This window comes from Lupinus angustifolius, chromosome LG11, assembly GCF_001865875.1.
Source record: "Lupinus angustifolius cultivar Tanjil chromosome LG11, LupAngTanjil_v1.0, whole genome shotgun sequence".
Taxonomy (NCBI): domain Eukaryota; kingdom Viridiplantae; phylum Streptophyta; class Magnoliopsida; order Fabales; family Fabaceae; genus Lupinus; species Lupinus angustifolius.
In genome coordinates, this window is record NC_032019.1 from 35,824,329 (window position 1) to 35,848,282 (window position 23,954).

General features: G+C 33.6%; 4 protein-coding genes across 6 annotated transcripts in view; 1 reads left to right on the forward strand and 3 right to left on the reverse strand.

Moving 5' to 3' along the window:
- The window catches only part of LOC109360310 (K(+) efflux antiporter 2, chloroplastic-like), a 27,370-nt gene extending 21,947 nt beyond the window's left edge, over positions 1-5,423 (reverse strand). The window contains exon 1 of the mRNA XM_019605108.1: positions 5,409-5,423. The gene's annotated coding sequence lies outside the window, so the exon portion shown is untranslated. The remainder of the gene's footprint in view (positions 1-5,408) is intronic.
- Positions 1-7,024, reverse strand: part of LOC109360312 (DEAD-box ATP-dependent RNA helicase 8-like) — a 7,508-nt gene extending 484 nt beyond the window's left edge. The window contains exons 1-9 of one of the 2 annotated variants that reach the window (XM_019605113.1): positions 6,307-7,024; positions 5,227-5,287; positions 4,153-4,387; positions 2,358-2,596; positions 1,727-1,978; positions 1,464-1,644; positions 994-1,082; positions 836-909; positions 620-747 (exon numbers count right to left, since the gene is read on the reverse strand). In XM_019605113.1, coding sequence (XP_019460658.1) covers positions 669-747; positions 836-909; positions 994-1,082; positions 1,464-1,644; positions 1,727-1,978; positions 2,358-2,596; positions 4,153-4,387; positions 5,227-5,287; positions 6,307-6,575 — 1,479 coding nt within the window. In that variant the 5' untranslated portion in view covers positions 6,576-7,024 and the 3' untranslated portion in view covers positions 620-668. The remainder of the gene's footprint in view (positions 1-619; positions 748-835; positions 910-993; positions 1,083-1,463; positions 1,645-1,726; positions 1,979-2,357; positions 2,597-4,152; positions 4,388-5,226; positions 5,288-6,306) is intronic. The other variant, XM_019605112.1, reaches the window with a different exon arrangement.
- On the forward strand, positions 8,861-13,523 carry LOC109361319 (FT-interacting protein 1-like). Of its 2 annotated transcripts, none has more exons than XM_019606762.1 (3): positions 8,861-8,895; positions 10,126-10,845; positions 10,955-13,523. In XM_019606762.1, exons 2-3 carry the CDS (start codon positions 10,173-10,175, stop codon positions 13,312-13,314), a joined length of 3,033 nt encoding a protein of 1,010 aa, XP_019462307.1. In that variant the 5' UTR covers positions 8,861-8,895; positions 10,126-10,172; the 3' UTR covers positions 13,315-13,523. The 2 variants fall into 2 exon arrangements, with proteins under 2 accessions (XP_019462307.1, XP_019462308.1); XM_019606763.1 differs by lacking the exon at positions 8,861-8,895 and having other exon boundaries at positions 10,021-10,845; positions 10,955-12,792; positions 12,878-13,114.
- Positions 14,877-22,542, reverse strand: LOC109361199 (acyl-coenzyme A thioesterase 8-like). Its single transcript, XM_019606572.1, has 17 exons — positions 22,458-22,542; positions 22,216-22,308; positions 22,065-22,132; positions 21,825-21,906; positions 21,652-21,698; positions 21,404-21,529; positions 20,312-20,389; positions 20,118-20,205; positions 19,354-19,466; positions 18,645-18,707; positions 18,506-18,561; positions 16,935-17,039; positions 16,660-16,716; positions 16,136-16,237; positions 15,941-15,989; positions 15,175-15,243; positions 14,877-15,037 (listed from the first exon to the last, which is right to left on the reverse strand). Exons 1-17 carry the CDS (start codon positions 22,471-22,473, stop codon positions 14,969-14,971), a joined length of 1,281 nt encoding a protein of 426 aa, XP_019462117.1. The 5' UTR covers positions 22,474-22,542; the 3' UTR covers positions 14,877-14,968.

A 23,954-nucleotide genomic window follows, 5' to 3' on the forward strand; every position in this document is an offset into this window, starting at 1 on the left:
CCAATATAAAAGAACATGGTAAAGACACCTTAATCTTCCTTTTTTGTTGGTTTGTTAAGTTTTGCCCTTTTTATAGAAACGAAAATAGATTTTGAAAGAGAAATGTATTACAATGCATTTAATCTAACACTAACTAGAAATTTCGACAACATAATCATGAGGAAAGATCAAGTGCCGTTTCTTTACCTTTGCATTTTAACCATGCTAAATGCATGTTCGCTTTCATTAAAATAAAGTTAAGCATGTTCTTTTATATTAAAGTATTTTTACCTTACTACCCACATTTCATATTTTCTTGTCTTGTGTGGTTTTCACTTTTATGTTCTTGTTAGCATTTTTTATGTCCGAAAATACTTTTTTGTTTTATACAATTGAAATAAAATAAATTATTTTAAAATCAAATCTTTTACTATCATTACTTCAACATGTCATGAAAGATAAAAAACACTTCAGCAGCAATTGGTAGAATTGACGTTTTTACAATCTTAAACCAAACATAACCCTATTTGTTTCCAATTAAACAACTTGCCGACGTTTACTTTTCACTTTTAGATTATGACTGTTATAAGAAACAAGACTGCTCATAATAATATGAAGTAAAGTTTTCCTTATAACTCACCATGGCTATTCCCCACTGTTGTGAATACAACTCTGGTATTTACCACCAGTCACTGACAATATATTGCTTGATCGATGTGTGGCGGAATTTGTTTAATTTCAGTACCAAGTTCTTGTTCAATCCTATATCTGGATAAAACAGGTGGAATAAACATCAGAAATCGACATAACGTATTCTGAAGCAGTGAAATTCTTTACATATCTAACTAATGCTTACAAATTGAAGCGGTCCTCATAAGTAATCAAGTTCACTGCTAAACCAAGGTGCCCAAATCTCCCTGAACGACCGACCTGTATGTCATCAGGAAATCCATAAGAACACATACAGGAAATTATTAGAACACGGGGAAAGGAGAAAGTGGAAATCAAGCATACCCTGTGAAGATAAGTTTCCGAGTTCTTGGGAAAATCAAAATTAATAACAACATTAACTGCTTGGATATCTATTCCCCTAGTGAAAAGATCTGCAGTTGTTTCACAAGGAAAGGGAAAAGGAATTTTTTTATTATTAGTACAATATATATAAAAACCTTTCAAGTTCGATTATGCACATTGCAGACATAAACAAATGATGCATAAGATACATTATCACTCATAACATCATCAGTGCATCAATTAATTATATTAGAAACTATAACTCATGCTATCATAAACTAGGGAAATTGATTTGTTGAGAAATTAATAGATAAAAATAAAATAACAAAAATAAAGTATATGGAAGCCAGAAACAATTAAATATTTAAAACTGCCATATCTAGCAGGATAGGCATCGCACATAATGAGCTCAAAGAAACACTCATTTTGCTCATTTATTATAGCAGGATGCTAAAGTACCAGCAACATACCAGTACAAACAAGATTCCTGCATGCACCATTGCGGAAATCATGAAATACTCTATTACGGTGGTCTTGCAACATCTTTGCATGAATATAGAAACATGAATACCCAAGTTCTGTGATTTTCTTGGCAAGGAGTTCAACCCGATTCACCGAATTGCAGAAGATGATTGACTGGTTTATTTGCAGCTGGAATAGACACCATTATTCTTATCATATTCACAGCTGGAAAATAATAAATACAGAGTAACTTGACATAGATAACACATACCTTAGAGAAGAGAGTATTCAGGCAGTGAACTTTCTGCCTCTCTTCCACAAAAGCATAAAATTGTGTAATACCTTTCAGAGTTAGCTCATCCATAAGGTTAATGACATATGGCTTACGAAGGTATCTATCTTTGAAGTCCTTTACAGTAACAGGAAAGGTTGCCGAAAACATCAGGATTTGACGGTTTCCAGGAAGAAATTGAATCAGCTGCTCTATTGAAGGCTGGAACTCTGGTGACAGAAGCTTATCAGCCTGCAAGACAGGGTTATGTAAAGCCTCAGATTGGTAAGAAACCGTTACTGTAAGAACTAAGAAGCACTAACATCAAAAGGAAAGGAAAATATACTCAATAATTACAACATATATCAAAGATCCAATAAACAGGCATTGCATCCGCTACCCAACTTGACAAAACAAGGAATCAAGTGGGATAATATTTCATTATTTATCCTACAGGTCAGACAGAAGCCATAGAAGAATAGCTATACATCAGACAATACTTATATCTAATAATATCCAATCACTTCTTAACTTCATATTCTACATATCTTTCAATATACAACATTTTTGAACTGATAATGCTTCTCAGATAGATGCTATGTAAATTAGTAAATTTCAAGTGAACTGTTACCTCATCCATAACAAGCATGGAGCAGTCTTTCATAATGCAAACACCCTTCCTTGCAAGATCTAATATTCTTCCTGGAGTTCCAACTAGTAAATGAACTGGTTGATATAAACGCATAATATCATCTTTCAGGCTGGTACCACCTGTTGTAACCATAACTTGGATATTCAAATGCTTTCCAAGCTCTTTACACACTTGAGATGTTTGCAAAGCCAACTCTCGAGTTGGGACCAGTATAACAACTGCATGATAAAACAAACCGTAACATAAGAGCCCAACATCAAGGCTTACCCATGAACACAAACTAGCCATGAATTAACAAAATAATGAACTACTGAATCATGCATCAACAATGGAACCAAAATATGCTTTACTATTTTAATAGGTAGTCAATTGCGGGTAGCAGGGCGTAGCGGTTGGCTCGGAAAATACATAGCAGGTAGCGGGATGATCGCTATAACCAAGGAAAATACAATACACATAATCTATACCCTACACATATAAATACTCAAAAATACTAAAATGCACAAAATAAAAGACACATTCATAGATTATAGTCAAATTTCATAACATACCAAGCCTTCAGTGTAAAGAGTATAAGACTTCAATATAACATAAACATTCATAACATATAATCAAAATAAGAAATAGCCTCTAAGGCTTCAATATAATAGATCAAACATCTAAGGCTTCAACATAATAGATCAAGCCTCTAAGGCTTCAAAACATAAATGTAAACCTCTAAGGCTTCAATGTAAGCATATAACAAACCAAGGTCTAAAGCTCTGAAAAATAAGATTAAGCCCCTAATGGCTGGGAGTGGGTTTGGCCCTGAGAGGATGAGATGAGGCCAGGGCAGTGCAAAGTGAGCTCTTGAAGTGGGTATGACAGTGAAGTGGGTATGCGGGAGGTTGAGGTTCAGATGAACAGACTGAGAGGAAGAAGCAAGGAGAAGTGGGTATGGCAGAAAGCAGATAATGTGGCCGGAAATCACTGATGGTAATCACAGACCAAAGCTTGCTTCAGTTCAGTGTGAGGGGAAGAAACCTCCAATGGGCTTCAACATTTTAAGTATGAGGTAGAGAGGGGGAGGATGAAATTACTAAATACACTAAAGAAACCTATGCCAGATATTAAACAAAAGGCAAAACTGTACTTTCTCATTTAAAATTAAGGATAATTAAACTTCTGATTGCAGAAGGTTGGAGCGGCTGCTACATCCGTCGCGATTTTTGCCACTAACAGGCCGCAGCAGTGTGTGACGGCCATCCGCACCACGATTTTCCATCCCATCGCATGGAGGAGCCAAAAACCACCGCTCCTCCACTATCCATGTGCAATTGCGTGCGATTGACTACCTAGCTATTTTCCATTAACTTTGGCATCAAAATCTATCTGCATATTAATCTCCCATGCATGTAATAACTTTTCGAGTGAAGTAATAAATGAACTTGTAAAAAAATTGGTTATTTTAAGAAGTTTCTAAAGTTTATAGCTAAAATAGAAGAAAAAAATAGGAACAAACAAATTACTCATATAGCTTTAGCATCTTTCTAGAAAAAGCTGATAATAATATGAACCAATATGATGTTATACTACATCGTCTCTGTGCACCTTAAGATGAAACAAGATAGACCATCCATATTGTGAATTCCATTTCTTGTTATCTTTTAGTAATAAAAACCATCGTTCACAACAAGCAGCAGGTTACTACAAAAGCTTACAATATCAATAAAAAGAATCCTTTGAAGTAGACTTCTGAGCATTGTGTAAAAAGTTCAAGTAACAGAAGTCAAACCTTGAATAACATTATTATCCTGGTCAATTTTTTCCAATGCTGGAATACAAAATGCAGCTGTTTTGCCAGTTCCATTTTTAGCCCTAGCAAGAATGTCACTACCGGTAAGAGCAATTGGAATGCTCTCTTCTTGGATGGGAGAAGGCCTTTCAAAACCCTTCTCATATATTCCCATGAGCAGCTCACGCTTCAAAAAGTAATCCTCAAATTCATTTCCTTTAGTTGCTGTCACGTCCTGAGGATGAAAATGAATAAAGGTCAAGACCAACATAAATATATTACAATATAAAAGCTAGTAACTACACATCCCCGCAGAAGGAAACTCGGAAATCTAGCACTTAATTTAGCATAAAGCGTCAATTTCATCAAATAAGATAAGTCACATACTAAATGCCACTGCACCAGTTACAAAGAGTAGAATCGAGTGCAGTTCCTAAATCCCAAGACTTACAGCAAATTATTAAATGTTTAAGCAATTTGCAGGTTGCAGTGATCTACAAGTACGGTTAAACTCGAAACTCTAAAGCCAATGTCTAAATTAATGAAAAATGGCAATCTTAAATGCTAAAAAGGTATAGGGAACCAAAATGACATGAATCAACACAGTATCAACTAAAACATACATAGAAATCAAATCCAACATTTTCAATATAGTAAGTATAAATGAACAACTCCATCCTAATAGAACATGATTAGGAAAGATAAATTCTTAAGTTGTCCCGGATTTAGTCCAATACGTTTGACAAATCTGATTAAGATGAAAACGTGATTATTAGAGAACGGGAAGCTTGAAGCTTATTTGAAGAAAGTTGTTTGATTATTTTGAAGTTAACCGCATTTACCCATTTCATCCTTGCAAAACTAAGGACCAAACAAATAACTTTATACTCTTTTTTTTCCAATTTACTACACAAAACTGAACTAAAAATGATAAATTAAAACATGCGTGTAATGATGAATTAAAATAATAACGAAAAAGAACTGAAAATGTCAGAAATAAGGTATACCAATCAAGGATCTCAAGCCAAGTACATGACAAACAAGTTCATAATATAATACATTTCATAACCATACCTCTGTCCTATAGCGTGTATCAGCAGGTGGAATTTTTAGTTTCGTCTTCCAATCTTGTGAACTAACAAAGAAAATCAATTGAGGATAATGTTAGCAAATATTATTTCATTTGGCAAGAACCAACATAATAACTTTATCCAGCAGTAAAATCATTGAATTTTACATGATACCAATTTCCAAACCTTTCACAAACTCAATTGAGCAAACATCATTGCATACCATTAAAAATGACAATAGCAAGTCATTAAGCTCAATAAGTTGTGATTCTGGACAGTATCAACTCAAGTTTGAATTTGAACATAAACATACAAAAGCAACCTGTGATTATGAATATATTATGCAATGGGATTTGTAAGAGATAGCATCAAAACTTAGAACCTACACATAACATCAATCAAGCATTTAGGATTAGTCCTCAAATTTGAATTTCTACAACAATTTAAGAACCATTATAGCCTACAACATGTTTAGAAATTCCTGATTACACTGAACATATTCCCGCCAACTAATTCAAAACAACAGGAACTCCATTGTTCTGTGTTCATTAAATAGAAAAGAACATGAAACCAAGAGCCACTGCAGACTACGCTATAGAAAGACACTAAAACTGGCAAATTGAGTAAACAACATTGGAAGCAGACATACAGCTTTCACCACCATTAAAACCTTCAGCTAAAAATTCGTAAGCTATAGAAATAACAGGTATACTACATTAACATCAGTTGTTCTACAGGTATCCCCTGATAGTCTGATAGTATTAGTCAGTCCACCACTCCAAACCCATTCTAATCCCCAAAACTCGGCAAATCCAACGCCACATACATACGCATTTCACTAATTAACCCCAACATAATGCACATGTTTAACAACAAAAACAGCCAAGCCTTTTTCCAATAAAGCAGTATCGGCTACATCAATCAAATGACACCACAACATCTTATCATAAATATGCCTGCACTGCATAAAAACCACCTACATTTAAATCCTTCGTAATTCATTTCGTATAACCTATAGTTTCTCTTGATCTCTAATGCACATATCAAACACCTTAGATACAAAAATATTAATTTCAAGAAACACCTTTCGTCGACCGCTTCAGACTGTACAGTCTTCTCCACTTCCTCAACCACATTGGTGTTAGTATTACCACCCAACTGAGTCCTTCTCAGCCATTGTTGTTGTTGTTGTTGCTGTTGCTGATACTGTTGTTGCTGCATTATGTGCCTCTGAACATGTTGTTGAGGTGGCCTTTGTTGAAACCCAGGATTCAGGTTCAAACCAGCGCCGCCGCCACTGCCACCACCTCGCCCTAACCCTATCCCAGGTGGATATCTAGCTCTATTGTTCATCCTATGAATTGAAACAAAAAAGTACTAACCAAAGAAGAATATACAAAGAAAACTAAAGCTAGGGTTTCAGGGTCTCTAGATTGGGGAGTGAAACAGAAGCCACGAGAAATGATGATTTCTTCAAATGGGGTTGCGATTGAGACCTAAACTAACAAAATCTGAGACTAAAAATGAAATTTTGATGGGTATCATACAAGGACCCAAAAGAAGGGTATGGTAGGGTTTTAAATGGTTGTTTTGGAAGTGAAAATTGAGTGGAGAAGTTGCTTGAGATTCTTCTATGTTTGACAGATCTATAAGTTTGAGGATTTGATGATTTAATAACTTAATAGAGTGAGTGGTGTTCATAAAAGGGTGAAGATATGAGAGAGAAATAGTGTCATTTTCTTTAGAATTTTTTGTTTGGATCTGACAATGATGGATTGTTTTGGGTTTGGGGCATCAAACTAGTTTCTGGTTATTACTTCTTTCTTTGTCATATGGTGGATACATTAATAAGTGTTGATTCAAGTGATACATGTTTGATTATCCTAAAATAAGGTGTTAGGTTCGAGTCTTATGGATGGAAAAAATGTCTGCTCGGAGAGTTAGTCTCACGTACCTGTGGATATTCCCGGTTCGAACAGGATTACCTCCAATATAAGAATACTCGTAGAAAACCAAAAAAAATATGACATACATTGATAAATTAATGAATCATAAATTAATTGATTAACTATAGTTTATCATAATATTATATTTCATATTCAAATAAATTTAATAAAATGTATATTAGAAAAGCCAAAACCAATTTGACTACCTTACACCTAGATGTCACAAAATTGGTTACTTGGACGGGTTTGGATTAACCCGCAGAAGTTTCAGATTAAACATGATTGCGCTAAAAAGTATTAATATAATTTATGTATATTAAGTTGAAGATCAAACTCACGTTAAGTGAATTGTGGCAAGTTGGAGCATACAATATTACAAAATTTATACATATTCATTATATTATCCATAATTCATTTAGATTGTTTTTTTAAATAGTTAATGAATATTAGATATGAACGGTAGATAATGAAGCGACAATGTATAAAATTCACACGTAGTTAGTACATATATTTTTCTCTCATATAACAATACTTCTATATAATTCAATGGACAAGAAAAAATTCAATATTCTCTTCGAAACTCTCACCTTCTATGAAGCTTCACTCTCTTTAATATCGCATGACACATTTCTCTCCCCTATCTTTGACGTAGCTTCAGATAACTCTCTAATTCAAACTCATCTATTTTTCACCTTCAAAATGTCATATTTAATCTTTATAAATCAGTTTTCTTCAATTGCTTTTTCGATAGACACATTATCATATGCCTATGAAGTCATAACATGATTACTTATTATTTGTTTGTTTCTTGTATCAAATTTCATTCATGTGCATTGTAATTATTTGTTAGTGAACCATTCTTTGATTAATTAATTTTAGTGGGATTATTCCATTCTATATGTATATTGCTCTTAATTTTGTTATCTCCATATATTATTTTGATTCTCTATTTAAGAGGATAGAAAAACTAATTTTATGCTGAAATTTTTATTCTCCTGAGTTTAAAATACATATAATATTTATAAGAGACATTGAACTTATTCATGCTTAGGAATTCATAGATTTATCATGTTAAAATTTCTATCATGTTTCTTGAGAATTTAAACAAGAGAAAATAACTTATTTTACATTTAAAATTTATATATAGTCAAATGACTTCATATATTAGTTATGTATAAATCATAGTCATGTCCCCTCTAAAATTATGGTCCAAGATCCATCGTTGTGCACATGTATACTGGTGCATTAAACCAAGTTAAATCATACATCATTTAAAATAATGTATCATACTTTTATAAATCATGTAGGAGTTTCATAACACATCAAAATAACTTTTTTCAGAAATCCTCAATCGATTAAGGTTTAGTTAATTAATTAAACCACATAAAATGAGAACCTGTACTTAATCGATTAATGAAAGTTACAGTTTCTAAAATCTTAATTTTTAAAGAACATTAATCGATTAAATAAACTGCAGAAGACCAAGAATAGTAGCACTGAAACTGACATTGTTCAAAGTCTTTGCAAAAATATTGTTATTGAATTAACATGTCAACTTATGCCATTTTCAATCCTTTTCATTTTCAACGACTTTCTCTCTCTCTCTCTACATACATGCTTAGAAACTCATTTCCTTGTTCCATAAGTTTCATTTATCTTCCTTCTCTCTCTCTCTTTCATGACATGTTACTATGTTGTTCTTTTGTACGTAGCTTTTCAAAACTGAGGTGCGTTTCTTTTCTTTGCTTTTTCACTTTTTTATTTTGCATGTCTTTCTTTTATCGTTATTCAAGATTTGAAGGAGTAACTTATGTTTTTACTTATACTTTTAACCGCAAAATATCATCTCAATATAAAAATATTGATATAATATTCACTTGGTTTTTCATATAAATCTTTATGGTGATATATATATATATATACTATAATCTTTCACTTTCTCTTATACTTTTAAACTTTTTCATGGATTTCTATGCAACCTGCAACATCAATGAGACTTAATATGGGAAGATATAGAGTCAACGGAAACTATATAGACTTTGGCAAGGACTGTGGATAAGATGGAGGGTAGTTTAATAAATGATTTTAGAGATAAAGAAAAATTATAAGTAAAAATATTAAGAAATATGTAAAGTTAATTGAATGGTTACTTTAATTTGGAGATGATTTACTATATAATATTATAATATTTATAATGAATGGTTAGTAACAATATCACTTAATGAAAAATCTGATTAGCTCATGTATCCGTTTGTTTTAGATGTTTTTTATTTTATAATAATCCATTTGTTTAAGATAATAATAGTGTAAAATCATTGAGACTAACTAGAATTCCTTTCTCATGCTTGGAAAATTGAATTAAATATGCAACCACTTGGAGTTGATGAATCCTTAATCTTATTTTGATTTATGTTATGTGAAGATTGTTGTGTCTTTTAATTCATGTTTATGTAGTTTGCAACAATTCTAAATTAGACACAAAATATGAAGGGAGATGACTTTTATTTATAATCTGAATTACTCCTATGTGAGACTTCTGAGTTTTTTTGATTTCACTCCCGAAAGTCTTGACTGGTAAATACAAAAAAAAGCGTTCCAACAAGAACCAATGAAACATTTGTTTAGTGAGGTAAGACCTTAGTATATTCTCCAGTAGTTAAGTATCCAATTCCTAGGAGCAATACTTCTTTACATTATTTGAGCATACTGCTAATGACACATAATGAGGTGGTCTCTCTTCACACACATCCATATATATAATATAACAACAATGTCTTACTTTTACTATGTGAGATCGACTACATAAATCGATTAACACAATAATGCCTTATCGTAAATCATGTCCATTGACAAAACATTACCTATAAAACTGGTTCATTTATATATGTTGGTTACTGAAATTTGTATTTGATACTAGGTGAATGTTGAACTTTTTTTATGTCATATTTCTTTTTCAGGTGTAACTTCTCTCTGTGTAACTTTTGCTAGCAGCTACATATTGGAAATGAACAATCTCAAGCTAGGTGCAGAAGTTGTGGGTGCTCATGACCTGGTGCCGAAAGATGGGCAAGGCTTATCTAGTACTTTTGTCGAACTTCACTTTGATGGCCAGAAATTTCGGACAACAACTAAAGAGAATGATCTTAGTCCTGTTTGGAATGAAAGCTTTTACTTCAACATTACTGATCCAAGCAAATTACCAAACCTCACCCTTGAGGCCTCTATCTACCACTATGACAAAAGCAATGGCTCGAAAGTTTTGCTTGGTAAAGTTAGACTCAGTGGAACCTCATTTGTAACATATTCTGATGCTGTTGTTTTGCACTACCCTCTTGAAAAGAAAGGCTTTTTTTCCCATACAAAAGGAGAACTTGGTTTGAAGGTATTCATTACAAATGACCCTTCTATAAGAACCTCCTCAGACCCTATTTCTTCAATGGAATTCTCTGTCAACACAGATCAAAACACAACAAAAGATATATTTGCAAGTTCAATCCTCAACAATGTTTCTGGTAAGAGAAAGGAGTCAAGGCATACATTCCATAACCTTCCTGAGTCGAATAAAGGACAGCAGCAGAACTCTTCTTCCGAGGAAGCTGCCAATCCAACTGTGCCTTTTGGGATGAATGAGATAAAACCCGGAAAGCCTCCCTCAAAAGTTGCTTATCCATTTGCAGGTATGTGCTTCTGGCCCTCTCACTTTAATATATTTGTTTAATCTAGTTATCTGTGTGTGTGTGTGGTTTTGGCCTTCGTTGATGCTTTTTTCGATCATTTACCTGACAGGTTCAGCATCTGCAATGGATTATGCAGTGAAAGAAACAAGCCCTTTTCTTGGAGGGGGTCAAGTTGTTGGTGGACGGGTTATTCGTGGGAACAGGCCGACTAGCACATATGATCTTGTCGCACCGATGCAATACCTTTTTGTTCGAGTTGTAAAAGCCCGTGACCTTCCAAGAATGGATATCACTGGTAGCCTTGATCCGTATGTGGAGGTCAAGATTGGAAACTTCAAAGGAGTTACCAATCACTTTGATAAAAACCAAAATCCTGAATGGAACAAAGTGTTTGCCTTTGCGAAAGATAACGAGCAGGCATCTATTCTCGAGGTTGTGGTCAAAGACAAGGACATGTTAGTGGATGATGTTGTTGGAACTGTAAAGTTTGATCTCCATGAAGTTCCTAATAGAGTTCCACCTGATAGTCCATTGGCTCCTGAATGGTATAGGATTGAGAACAGGAACAGGGATCGGGAAAACAAAAATGGGGAATTGATGCTTGCTGTCTGGTATGGCACACAAGCCGATGAGGCTTTTCCTGATGCTTGGCATTCTGATGCAATGTCTCCCAATGTAATCTTTTCATCAAACAATGGCCTCGCTCGATCAAAAGTTTACCATTCACCGAGATTATGGTATGTTCGATTGAAAGTGATTGAGGCACAAGACTTACTTCTATCCGAGAAGTCTCGAGTTCCAGATGCTTATGTTAAGGCACAGATCGGTAACCAGATTCTGATGACAAGACCAGTTCAATCAAGGATCATGAACCCATACTGGGATCAAGACCTAACATTTGTTGCTGCTGAACCCTTTGAAGAACCTTTGATCCTTACAGTCGAAGACCGTATCGGTAATAACAAGGATGAGACTATTGGCAGTGTTGTTATTCCTTTGAGCAAAGTTGAAAGGCGCGCTGATGATCGACCTATCCATAGTAGTTGGTATCACCTTGAAAAAACAATGTCGTCTGCTATCGAGGAGGAGCAGGGGAAAAAGAAAGAGAAAGACAAGTTTTTCAGTAGAATCCATGTCAAAATCTTTCTTGATGGTGGATACCATGTGTTTGATGAGTCAACTTATTACAGTAGTGATCTTAGGCCTTCATCAAAGCAGCTATGGCCAAAGTCAATCGGTGTCTTAGAACTTGGAATTTTAAATGCTAATATAGTGCTACCAACCAAAACCCGGGAGGGAAGGGGGACATGTGATACATACTGTGTGGCGAAATACGGACAGAAATGGGTGCGCACCAGAACCATTATTGGCAATCTAAACCCAAAATACAATGAGCAATATACTTGGGAAGTTCATGATCCATCTACAGTTCTCACTCTTGGGGTGTTTGATAATGGACAGGTTAATGATAATTCAAATGGTAACAAAGATTCGAAGATCGGCAAGGTTCGAATAAGGATCTCAACCCTGCAAACTGGCCGTGTTTATACACATTCATATCCATTATTGATGCTGCAACATTCTGGTGTCAAAAAGATGGGTGAAGTGCACTTGGCAATAAGATTTTCATATACCTCAATGGTTGACATGATGCAATTGTATTTTAAGCCGCATTTACCAAAGATGCACTATAAAAAACCCCTTAACATTGTTGAACAGGAAAAGCTGAGATATCAGGCTGTGAACATTGTTGCAGCCAGACTTAGTCGCGCAGAACCCCCTCTTAGAAGGGAAGTAGTTGAGTACTTGTCTGATACAGACTCTCATCTATGGAGCATGAGACGGAGCAAGGCCAACATCAACCGTCTTAAGACGGTTTTTTCAGGACTAATTTCAGTTGGAAGTTGGTTAGGGGAAGTTTCCACATGGAAAAATCCTATTACAACAGTGCTAGTGCATATTCTTTTTATGATGCTTGTGTGTTTCCCACAACTAATTCTACCAACCATATTTCTCTACATGTTTGTAATAGGGATGTGGAAATCGAGGTTCCGCCCGAGATACCCTCTTCACATGGACACCAGACTCTCTTGTACTGATACAACCACCCCAGACGAATTCGATGAGGAGTTTGACGCATTTCCAACCACGAAGAGTGCTGATATAATTCGTTGGAGATACGATCGGTTAAGAAGTGTAGCAGGGAGGGTTCAGAGTGTTGTTGGTGACATTGCAACTCAAGGAGAAAGGATACATGCACTTCTGAATTGGCGCGATCCTCGTGCAACCACCATATTCATGACATTTAGCTTTGTAGCTGCCATTGTGTTGTATGTGATACCCTTCCAAATGCTATTTCTTCTACTTGGATTTTACTTAATGAGGCATCCAAAACTCCGGCATAAGACACCGTCAGCACCCGTTAGCTTCTTTCGCAGGTTACCAGCTCTAACAGATAGCATGCTGTAAGAGGCCATTTTATGATGTTATTTTGAAACCTTGTTGCTGTCAATGTTTAAATCTGGCCTTTAAGATTTTGGCACTGATTGTATTTGTATATATATCATTGAGGCTATCTCATGATTCCTTGGCTTTGTTTGTTTATATTGAGTCATGCCAGTGACACAAATGTTTATATGCTGTGAAAATTTGTAACAAATAATTTGTTGAGGCTGGAACTTATTTTTTCTCTCCTCATTTTCAAGTTATAAACATATTGGACTATGCTTATAGTAGTTAAAATGGAAAAAATTGAAACTTGTTTAACCTGATATTAATAAAAAAAATCCAGTATTTCTAGTCTGGGATATATCAGTTTGTTAAATTGACTCTGCAATTGCAATTTAGGCTGCAATATTTCGGTTTCGGGGCCTAGGCAACGATATCACTACTACAATTATAGTTGCATTGATTATAGTGTTATACTTGCTATGTAATTACGGAGTTAAAAAATAAGTCGTCTAATCTTGACATCTGATACATCTAAAAAACCTGATATACTTTAACTTTACCAGAGGCTTGGTATCCTGCTCTAACTTCAACTTCTTGTGAGATCCAATGGCTCACATATCTGCTCAACGATTTTATAGTATCATTTATCCAACCTGCTTTACTTTACCGTGATAATGATTCAACTAGATATATAGCAACTAACTCTATGTTCCACGAAAGAACAAAACACATTGATTTTGATTGTATGTTGTTAGAAAAAGACTTTAATTAAAGCCTTTTCATCTTCTACCCATATCAACAACAGAACAACTTGCTGATACATTGACAAAGACCAACATTCATGACCGAGGAAGGGTAACTTATGACTGAGACAAAGTTGACCTTGACCGAGGTATCTAGTGCATGGCCACATGGCTCATTCAGATGGTGTAGTTTTATAAAAAAAACTGTATAATGGGGTTTTATGTCATATGTATGATATTAATAATTCTAGAAACATTACTTTAACCATAATTATGAAGGATTAGTTAACTATTTAGTAGTTTTTTCTGTTTTTGGGGTGTTTTTATAGGGTAGCTTGTAAGTTAAGTAATGGTTCAATTACTCATTAAAGTTGTGTAAAAGACGCTTGTAGGAGTGAATGATAAACAAGAATGAAGATTATTTTATCTCAAAATTGCAATAGGTCTTATTTATTATTTAATAAACATGATTTAGGAAACAGTGGGGAATAAATACGTGATGATATTCAAGAGAACTATGGAAAGCATTTGCATAAGAACATGTATTTGTTTGCTATATATTTTTTCAAATAGTTAGGTTGAAACAACATGGTGCAAATAGTTGCAAGCATGATTCCTCCTTCTTTTGTTTTTTGAATTCTTTGATGCAATAAGTGGATCTGGATGAAAGAATCTAGTGAAAAATCTTCTAGATAGAACATGAAAGAAATAACATTACATCAATAAAGTTTGAGACATTGAACACATTACATCAACATTTATTTGATTTTTTTTTCCTTACACTACACCTCAGGCTTCACAAACTTTCTTATTTTTCCCCTTATCTTTTCTTTATGAAAACCTTGTAAGAAAATAGAAAGGATTTCAACCCCACAAAACAGGATAGAACATGAAAGAAATGCATGTACTGTTTGTTCATTTTCAGTTGTTTACAACTTGGATTTGATTGCTGAATTAGCCTTCCTAATTAGACCTTCTTGCATCAATGATACAAGAAGCTGCAAATCAATAAAAGGAACAATGTTAAGACAAAGTTGAACCAATGAGAGAGTAATTAAAGAAACAGAAAATTTGTTTTAGAATTAGAGTGCACTTAGAAGGATAGATGTAGTATATGAACAAATGTGTCTCTTACCTCTCCCTTCTGATTGAACATTTGGCCTGAGACAATACCACGTGCATTATAGGCACTAGGACTAAATATCTGTACAATAAATTGGATTTATTAACAACTTCACAAAACAACAATAATCAAAAGCTTTTCTCATTTGGAGGATTTCTGAGGGAAAGGAAAAAGAATAAAGTGATAGATTGTCATCAAATCTACCTTATGTATTAGCAGCTTTACAAAACAACAATAATCAAAATCCTTTCTTATTAAAGGGGCAAGGCAAACTACATAGATCAAAGACAATTATATTCCATCAAAAACCAAATCTTCTTATGGTGATATACCTCTAATCATTTGTAATAGTCTTTGGCAAAATTCTATCATATTTTTCTCAACTGGTGCATTCCTAGTTTCCATCTAATACACTCATTCTTGATCTCACCTCATGTTATATGTCTACTCGTTCAACACAATATTTTCATCTTTGTCACACTTATATTCTTATTAAGACTTGAGTATATAACGTTCAGTGTCATAAAAAATTGCTATTAACAATTATACAAAAAATGCAGAAAATGTTTCCACCTTTAAAAAACAATTAGCCACTCAACTTGTTAATATTCAGAGCAAGGATAATTATTAAAAATGAATTTGTAGTTGTAATTAAGTACTTGAGTAGCTATCTGTTCTACTTGACAAGTTAATTGTTCCTTTTACTAAGAATTTAGTGGTAAAAACTTTCCCAAAATTAAAAGTGAGAAATAATAATGAGGTACTTCATGACACTCACCACAAATAACACCCAGTCGTCAGCTCTTACAGGTCGATGAAACCACATCCTGAAATAAAAATTGAAAAAGCATTGATATGAAGGCAAGAAATCAATTTCATATGTTCAAATTCCTTATGAATGTCTCTCATATTATGATTTCATACATAGTTTATAAATTAGATATCATACAATCAACAGGGCACATATGCTTACGAGTGATCCAGACTCACACCGTGTGTCTTTAATCCCTTCTGACGGTGAGGATTGATACTTACTTGAAGAAATACTAGATCTGATGTGTACGCAACCACACACCTACAATACAGACCACACAATCAGATTGTTATATGTAAAACAATTGATTAGTCTGCGCCAAGCTTTTGGATAATTGGTCCTTAACATGGTATCCACATCTGTGAACAAATTGATCATGTGTTGAAGTTTTCTTTCATATAAAATTAAATTTACAGCACATAAATGCATTAGCACAGCCAAATCAATTTTTTAGCAACCTCCATTGTCATAAACTAGCCCTTCCTAAGGACAAAAGTTTTCAGAGACAACACAGATTCTAGCATAAGTCAAAACTGTCTAAGTAGCTCCAGAAATACAATGACAATGAGGAATAGGGCTCCTGAAATGTATTTCCAAATATCAGTGAAAGCCCTCCTAATTCATGAATTTGCTAATTTTACTACACAACTCAAGATATTCAACATTAAAGAGAAGATACATACCTATGTAATGCCTGATCATCTGATAGTTTTCCCTTTGCTCTAAACCAGTATTTCAGACTGCATACAAATTTTGAAAAAGTTTACATCATATGTTGAATTAAAAATTCCAGACATTAACGCTCTGTTGGGTATAAATTAAGAGAAATGACGGTAGAGGATTGATGCATCTGAATGGTACACCAACTCTTTCCCTTCCCCTCCCTCAATATGTCACCAAAAATAGCATAGAAGACTTGTATAATGCCAGAAAAAAATTGCGGAGAAAATCAGGAAACCTGGGAGGAGACTTGGTCTGATTTGTTGAAGGTTTAGGTTCACAGAACCGTATCTCTATGGGCCAGGGGATGAACTCAGACGTGGCAACCTTGTTCCGATAAGTTCTGAAGCAACAAAATTTGTCATTATGGTACAGAAATTCATCACACAGGCTATTTTTGAGCCGAGATGAATAAAAACAAATAGTGTCTGAATATCTAGGAACAATATTAATTCATATTATTGTAATTTAGAATATTTTAGAGCATCTTTGATGATGAACAAAATACGAGAAAGGTTATATCTTATTCTCTACTAATTTCATATGAGAAGTTACAATATAAAACAGGAATAGAATTAAAATCCCCTAAACACCGGCTAATATTAAAAAACTGCCCTGACACTTGGTACACAATATTCATAGCTAATAAACAAAAAAAAACAATCATTAAGTATAATTGGTTTAAATCCAAATCAATCCCACATAATCGTGATTTTGTCTGTCCCCCTCAAGCTGGTGTGGAGACGTCAATCATTCCCAGCTTGAAATATTTTGACTATGTTTGAATGCATTTTGATCCTAAATAACATTCATTTCCCATTATTTGATGGAAGTACGCAATTTATGTATATTTTATACCTCCAAACTTAATAAATTTATGAAATTTGATTTTTGTTTTAATTGATCTAATTTTACTATATGAATCTTTGTTTCTAGATCAATTGGGATAAAAAGATGAAAAGCTGATAACAACCAGACCTCAAAATAAAAGACCAAAGAGATGGAAATTTTTGTCTTCAGTGCCAATTCAATTGACGTGAATGATTTCAAGTGGCATCTTTGCAAATAGAAGGCCAATACCAACGAGACATTGTTATAGTATAAGGTTTCACTGGATTCTCAGATATCGTATTAGGTCAAAGGTTCGTTTCTTGTGAGCGACACTTATTGAGAACGATACTTGTTCGGAGGTCAAAAAATAAGAAAGTTGACAGTATACAATTTACTGTGATACAATCTGATTGGGATTTAGTTGACAGAAGATTATGTTAAACCAAACTGATAGGAGACTGGCCCACATGTGAAGCAAATCTTTGTCTAAAAGAACATTTGCCTATGCATTTTGGAGACTAACACAATAAAATAGAAAATTAGCTTGGGTTGCATATTTTAAACATTAAGATAGAATTTTATCTGATTTCTCTTATCGTTTTGTGAGTTGGGACACCAAAATGATTCCTATAAATTGATGTCTTGTAATCTCATGTAAACAAAAAATTTGAATGAGAAAAACATGAGTTACACTCACGATTAGAGAATAGGATTTATGTACTCATTCCTTTATTTTTCGATCAAAAAAAAATTATTACTTGGTGACAAAACTGTACACTTGCTGTATTGTATGCATCAATAGTATACCCCATCAATCAGTTTAGTCCCAGAAGGAGGACTAAATAGACTGATGAGGTTGAGAGACTAAAATGTAATTCCAATCTCTCAGGCATTGAAGTGACTGATAGCTACATTGTCAAGGACTAAAGTGGCTATTTACTTGCAATTACAAAGATATTAACAAATAGTAAATTCTACCTTGGAAGACGAGGGTCAGTAAGACGTTGCTGTCGTAAATCTTCCATTGACAAAAGCTATAACAGAGATAAAAACTTAATGGTAAAAATTTACAGCAACAATTCGGAAATTCTTTCATGAATATAAGCTCACTACTTGCCATATGAGGAGGTGGGACGGATGGGATATTCACTTCCTGGTGTTCAAACGCTGTTTCCTCTTTCTGTAGAATCAAGGTAATAAATAAAGTTTATTGTGCTCTACAAATAAGAACAGAATAGCACGACTAGCTTTAGAGAATGTATTTAAAAAGAGCACATCAATAAAAGTGACAATACAAAGTTAAATCAATGCAACTAATGCTAGTAATAGAAAACACTTATCATAGATTCATATTTTCAGATTACATTGCCAATGCTTGATGGCTCCTCATTTACTAATTGTTGATATTGCATCGATGCAACTAACGCTAGTGGTACAACTAGATAAATGTATACATAAATGCCTTGCATATGAAAATTAAAAAAGCCTTTTGCACTTGGGTTTTATCATCAAATTAGATATTAGCCTTCCTGTAATTAAAGATAGGGATCTTATATAGTTCTACTATTCTGGATGATCCTCCTAATGGTCATCACATAAGTTAATTCCTAAATGTATTAATTTGAAATTTTCAGCTAAAGATATATGACTGTGCTTAATTCTAAAACTCGTAATATTTTTAGAATATTATATTCAATAAGAATGATAGGGAAATGTGCATATGGAATAGACGGAGCACATAACTTTGATACATTCACATCTAAGTAAGTTATAATAGACAATTGAAATTTATCTTATTTTTCAAGTCAAGAAGAATAAGGATTTACTTGAAATGAAGCCAACAAAGTGAATATGACATTTCCCTTTTGGATTGCATCCACTTTCCTTGTAGCAAAGCTCTTCCCATCACGGAGACGGTTAACTCGATATATAATTGGCACTGGAAAAGGAAAGCTTAAATTTTATATAATTTTTCAAAACTTAATATTATTAGCTAACGGATGAATGACTGACATACACATAGTGTATGACGATAATGGAAATCACATGAGACTTTCTAAGATTATAATGAACATAATACATGATTTATTTACAACTGAATTGTTATCTTAAGACAAACTTTACAAGAACTGTAGAATGTAAACATGAAAATACTCTATTTGAGATTGCTAGAGGGTCTATGTTCTATAAATAAATTATCTGTTTCATGCACAAACTTCATTCCAAATTTGGTTCTCATCGTTTATTTATTTACTGTTTTATCTTATTTCTCAGTGCAAAATAGTGAGGCATAAAATACAACAGTTGATGATATCCTACCAAAATAAATATGCACCATAGTAATGAGAAGCTGGTAATGAAAAACAAGGAACAGGACTTGTCAAGAAGAAGAAAATTATTAAACCTCCAACTAAAAAGAAAAAAAGATGAGGGTTGATTTGCAAATACAAATCATAAATAAAATAGGACGAAAGTTGCTAATACCAGAAAATATAACAGGCGGGCCAAGCAAAGAAAATGAATGTTTCAAGTAAAAACTAAAGGAAACAGAAACGGGTGTGAGAAAAGAGAATTTCAACAGAGTTCTTACTGTTATAATCCCCCACGAGAAGAAAATAGGCATGCAAGCTATGAACAACTTTAAGATAATCAACAGATTTTGATGCTGCAGCCAGTGCCTGAATGTTTCATATTATCTTGTAAGCATTCTAAACATACAAGATGCTACTGACACAGACAGCATTCTGTAGTATGAACTTCAAAGATAAATTCGTTTTATCATACCTGTCCAACTAGTTGTCCCCCAAACACCTTCCCAAATTTTGGAGCATATGGAGGGGTGATTCCTTGAAAGATATCTACCTGTCAAAGAGAAAGAACATGAACATATAAGTTAATTCGTTTTTAATCATTGGCTTGGTATTAGCCTTATCATCTTTCCCCTGGAATTTGGGGTGGAGTGGAATGGGAAACTTTCCCTTTCCATTTTGTCCCGTTCAAAACTCCCAAAATTGAGGAAGTGGTTTCTCTAGTGAGGATATATTAAGAACCTAAATGCAGAAAAAAAACTATTATTGTATCTTTGAAAAAACAGAGAGAATGGTCTCCTTGCAAGGGTTAGTTTCCCCGTATAACTGAGCATAAGCTCTTATCAACTAACCAATTAAAATGAATCCAAACAAATACTAGTTGGTCCAGAGGAATGGATTGTGCCCATACAAACTTTATCTATGAGGTCAGGAGTTCAAATCCTAAAGTCGTCACTATGAGGAGGGTTTTATCCTAACCACCACTGTGGCTCAAAGGGCTTTGTCCAACCACCACAGCTTGGCTTGTAGAGGTACCCAGTCAAAAACCCAAAAAAAGAAAAATTAAAATGAATCCCTTCTTCCTGTACAGTCCCATGTTTAACTACCATACCTAATTATCTAACTACCAGCCAAACTAATTAAACCCCTCCCTAAACTACTATCCAAATTATGGATTCATTGGGTCTAACAAAACCTTCCCCTGGAGAGTAACCCTTCTTCAGCTAGGAGAGACGGAGGTACTGTCACCCGTGAGACAATAAAGACAGGAAGGTAGATCAAGATGAGGAATTAGTAAGACAATAGATGGAGTCTGGTTCCATTGGTGAGGAGAAATAAGGAGTCTCCTCAAAGGTCACACCTAAAATATGTAAATGTGATGTGTGGAAGGAGAATAACAGTGATATTCTATGAAATCAACAGCCATTGAATATTTACTTAATAGCAAGAGTAGACAATTTATTAACACCTGGAAAAGGATGAAGCACAAAAATCAACAAAACCAAAAACACGAAAAGTAAGCATTTACTATCTTTATTCGTTAATATCAAAGATATGCTAAGAGAACCTCTATGGGCTCCAAGTGCAATATATTTTCCATGGGTGAGCTTGTTTCAAGAGATTCTTCTGCATTCCATATAGACTTTGGCTGCAGCAGTGTTGAGTGCTCATGAGGCAGCACTAAGCATGACAGCTGCCACAGAAAACAAAAGATGTCACTATCGGAAATTAATCTAAAAACGTATCTCAGATGCTTGTACAGTTAACTGAAGTGTTGATATTAGAATGAAGTAGGACAAGAAATTAAATGGGCACCTTGGTCACAGCTATAACATCTGCATGGTGAACTGCATTTGATAAAACTGCAAGTTTGGAATTCACATTATTCTTCTTCAATTGCATCAATACAAGGTAATATCACTCATTTCTTTAATGAAACATGAAAACATGCAGTTTTGAACTACTATAGAATAGGAATAGTTTATTACCAAAACCAAAATAGTCATATCTTTTCAATTGAAACTCTGGATGATCTTGATCATTATCACTAACAGTGCCAACAACCTCAGCCTGCAAGCCACGAAACTGAACTTTCAACACAAACTATTGTCAAGTTCAAAGAATAACATAAAATAAACCAAATATTAGCAACCCCAATAACCCTCTTTTGTTTTTTTAACACTTCCACATGTATAATTTTTGAAATATAGCATGAAAAGTAAGCATACCTCTCCTTTCAATATGAAGTAAAGACCATCGCCAGGTTCACCTTCACGAACAACATACTCTCCTGGCTCTACACAACACCATCAGATATTTCATAGCATGAAGTTCAATTAAACAAAGACAAAATTTCAAAGTGTATGTGTTATTACTTACCATAATGTTTGAGAACCACTAATTGAGATATCTTCACCACGGAGGAGCTAGGAAGCCTCTGCAACAGAGGAACAGATCCCAGGAACTCAACAACTGCAAAATCAAACAGATGGATTAAAACCTAACAAATTCTCACAGTAACACGGAGTTTGTTTCTAAAAACCAACTCGCAAATAAATCAAACATTTGTAAGTTGATTTTTGAATGAGAACGAAAGGAAATAGAAGATTTTAAAGTCTGACCTTCTTCCTTTGCCATTAAACCTATGTTCCTATGTTGTATAAGGATCGATGGTAATATATTTATATGTACAGAAAAGACTTAGGATCGAAGCACCACTCTCTTATATGTAAAATGTGACTGACGATAATATTTACTACTCTAACTCCATATTATTCATCATTATTTGTATTATTTTTATTTAGAATCGATATATAGGAACACTAAATTCTTACTTCATACATATTTTTTACCAATGGATAAAAAATTACAAGTAAAGTGTGGCTTTCCCATGACATAATGGTGAAAAATAAAAATTAGTTACTTATAATTTATAAGGAGTTTTCTTCCGACCCAATTTCCACCAATTAGAAACAAGTTAAACCTTGGACATGGTGAAGAGTTGGAACTTGTTTTGTGGGAAGCCATTAGTGGGGACTTTTGGGGTAAAATAAAACATTTTTAATTATGGATGTTTTCAATAAAACATCAATTTTTGGTTACTATAAGCTTTGCTATTCGTCTTTCTCATTTCAAATAGTTAATAAACTGAATAATTACACTCACATCTCTCAAATCATTCCTCTTTCTTTTCTCCTTACAAAAATCACCCATTTTTTAATTAAAAAACATGTGGTGAGTATAATTAAGTTAAACAAAATATATATATTGTATAGACAAATTGAAATAATGTAAGAGACAATGTGTTTTCATTATTTTTGGTTCATTATAAAAAATATTAGACTTATTTAAACAGCTTCTCAGAATTATTAATATATTTTGTAATGAACCAAAAAATAATAAAGAGTGACTTTTATACTATTTGAACTTGTCTAAACAATATACAATATTTTGTTTAACTTAATTATATTCATTGCAAGTTTTTTATTTAAAAGACCACACATATACCTCTTGTAGAGGTAGTCAATGTAATGTATAGGGGTGGTTTGTATAAGGACTAAACAAAAAGGAATGATTTGTATAATTTCATTAAAACTCAGATATATAAGTGTAATTTACTCTAATTAATATTTTGCACTAAAAATGGATTGGTTTGTTTTTATCTTTCAAAATTAAAGAGTAAAATGGAAAAACACAAATTTAACTTTAGTCTTTATGGAAAATCATTTTACATTTAAGATCTTTGACCCAAGCTAATATCTCAAATACATAATTTTTAATATGACCCAAGCTAATATCTCAAATCTTTGACATGGGTATTTGTACATTAATATGATGACAAAATGGGTGGCTTAACTAGTTTATTTTATGCACACAAAATGCATGCAAATCAAAATTGGAAATAGGTACACATGTTTTTTACATATACAAACAAAAGGGCTTTGTAACAGAGTTTATGGTTTTAGAGTGTTTTATTTTTGTTCCAAAGTTGATAACAAAGAGTGGTATCGGTATGAATATACATCTAATTTGAAAAAAACTTTAAAGATTCAAAAACTACGATCGGGATGCATTTTTTATGATTGTATATAATTTAGACACACAAAAATAAGTTTATT

Coding starts and splice junctions, on each gene's coding strand:
- LOC109361319 (XM_019606762.1), top strand. CDS start 10,173: ATGAACAATCTCAAGCTAGGTGCAGAAGTTGTGGGTGCTCATGACCTG. Junction 10,846..10,954: donor AGTTGCTTATCCATTTGCAG/GTATGTGCTTCT, acceptor TTTACCTGACAG/GTTCAGCATCTGCAATGGAT.
- LOC109361199 (XM_019606572.1), bottom strand. Junction 18,708..19,353: donor CTTTGTTGGCTTCATTTCAA/GTAAATCCTTAT, acceptor TTGATTCTACAG/AAAGAGGAAACAGCGTTTGA. Junction 15,990..16,135: donor GGTGTGAGTCTGGATCACTC/GTAAGCATATGT, acceptor TTTTTATTTCAG/GATGTGGTTTCATCGACCTG.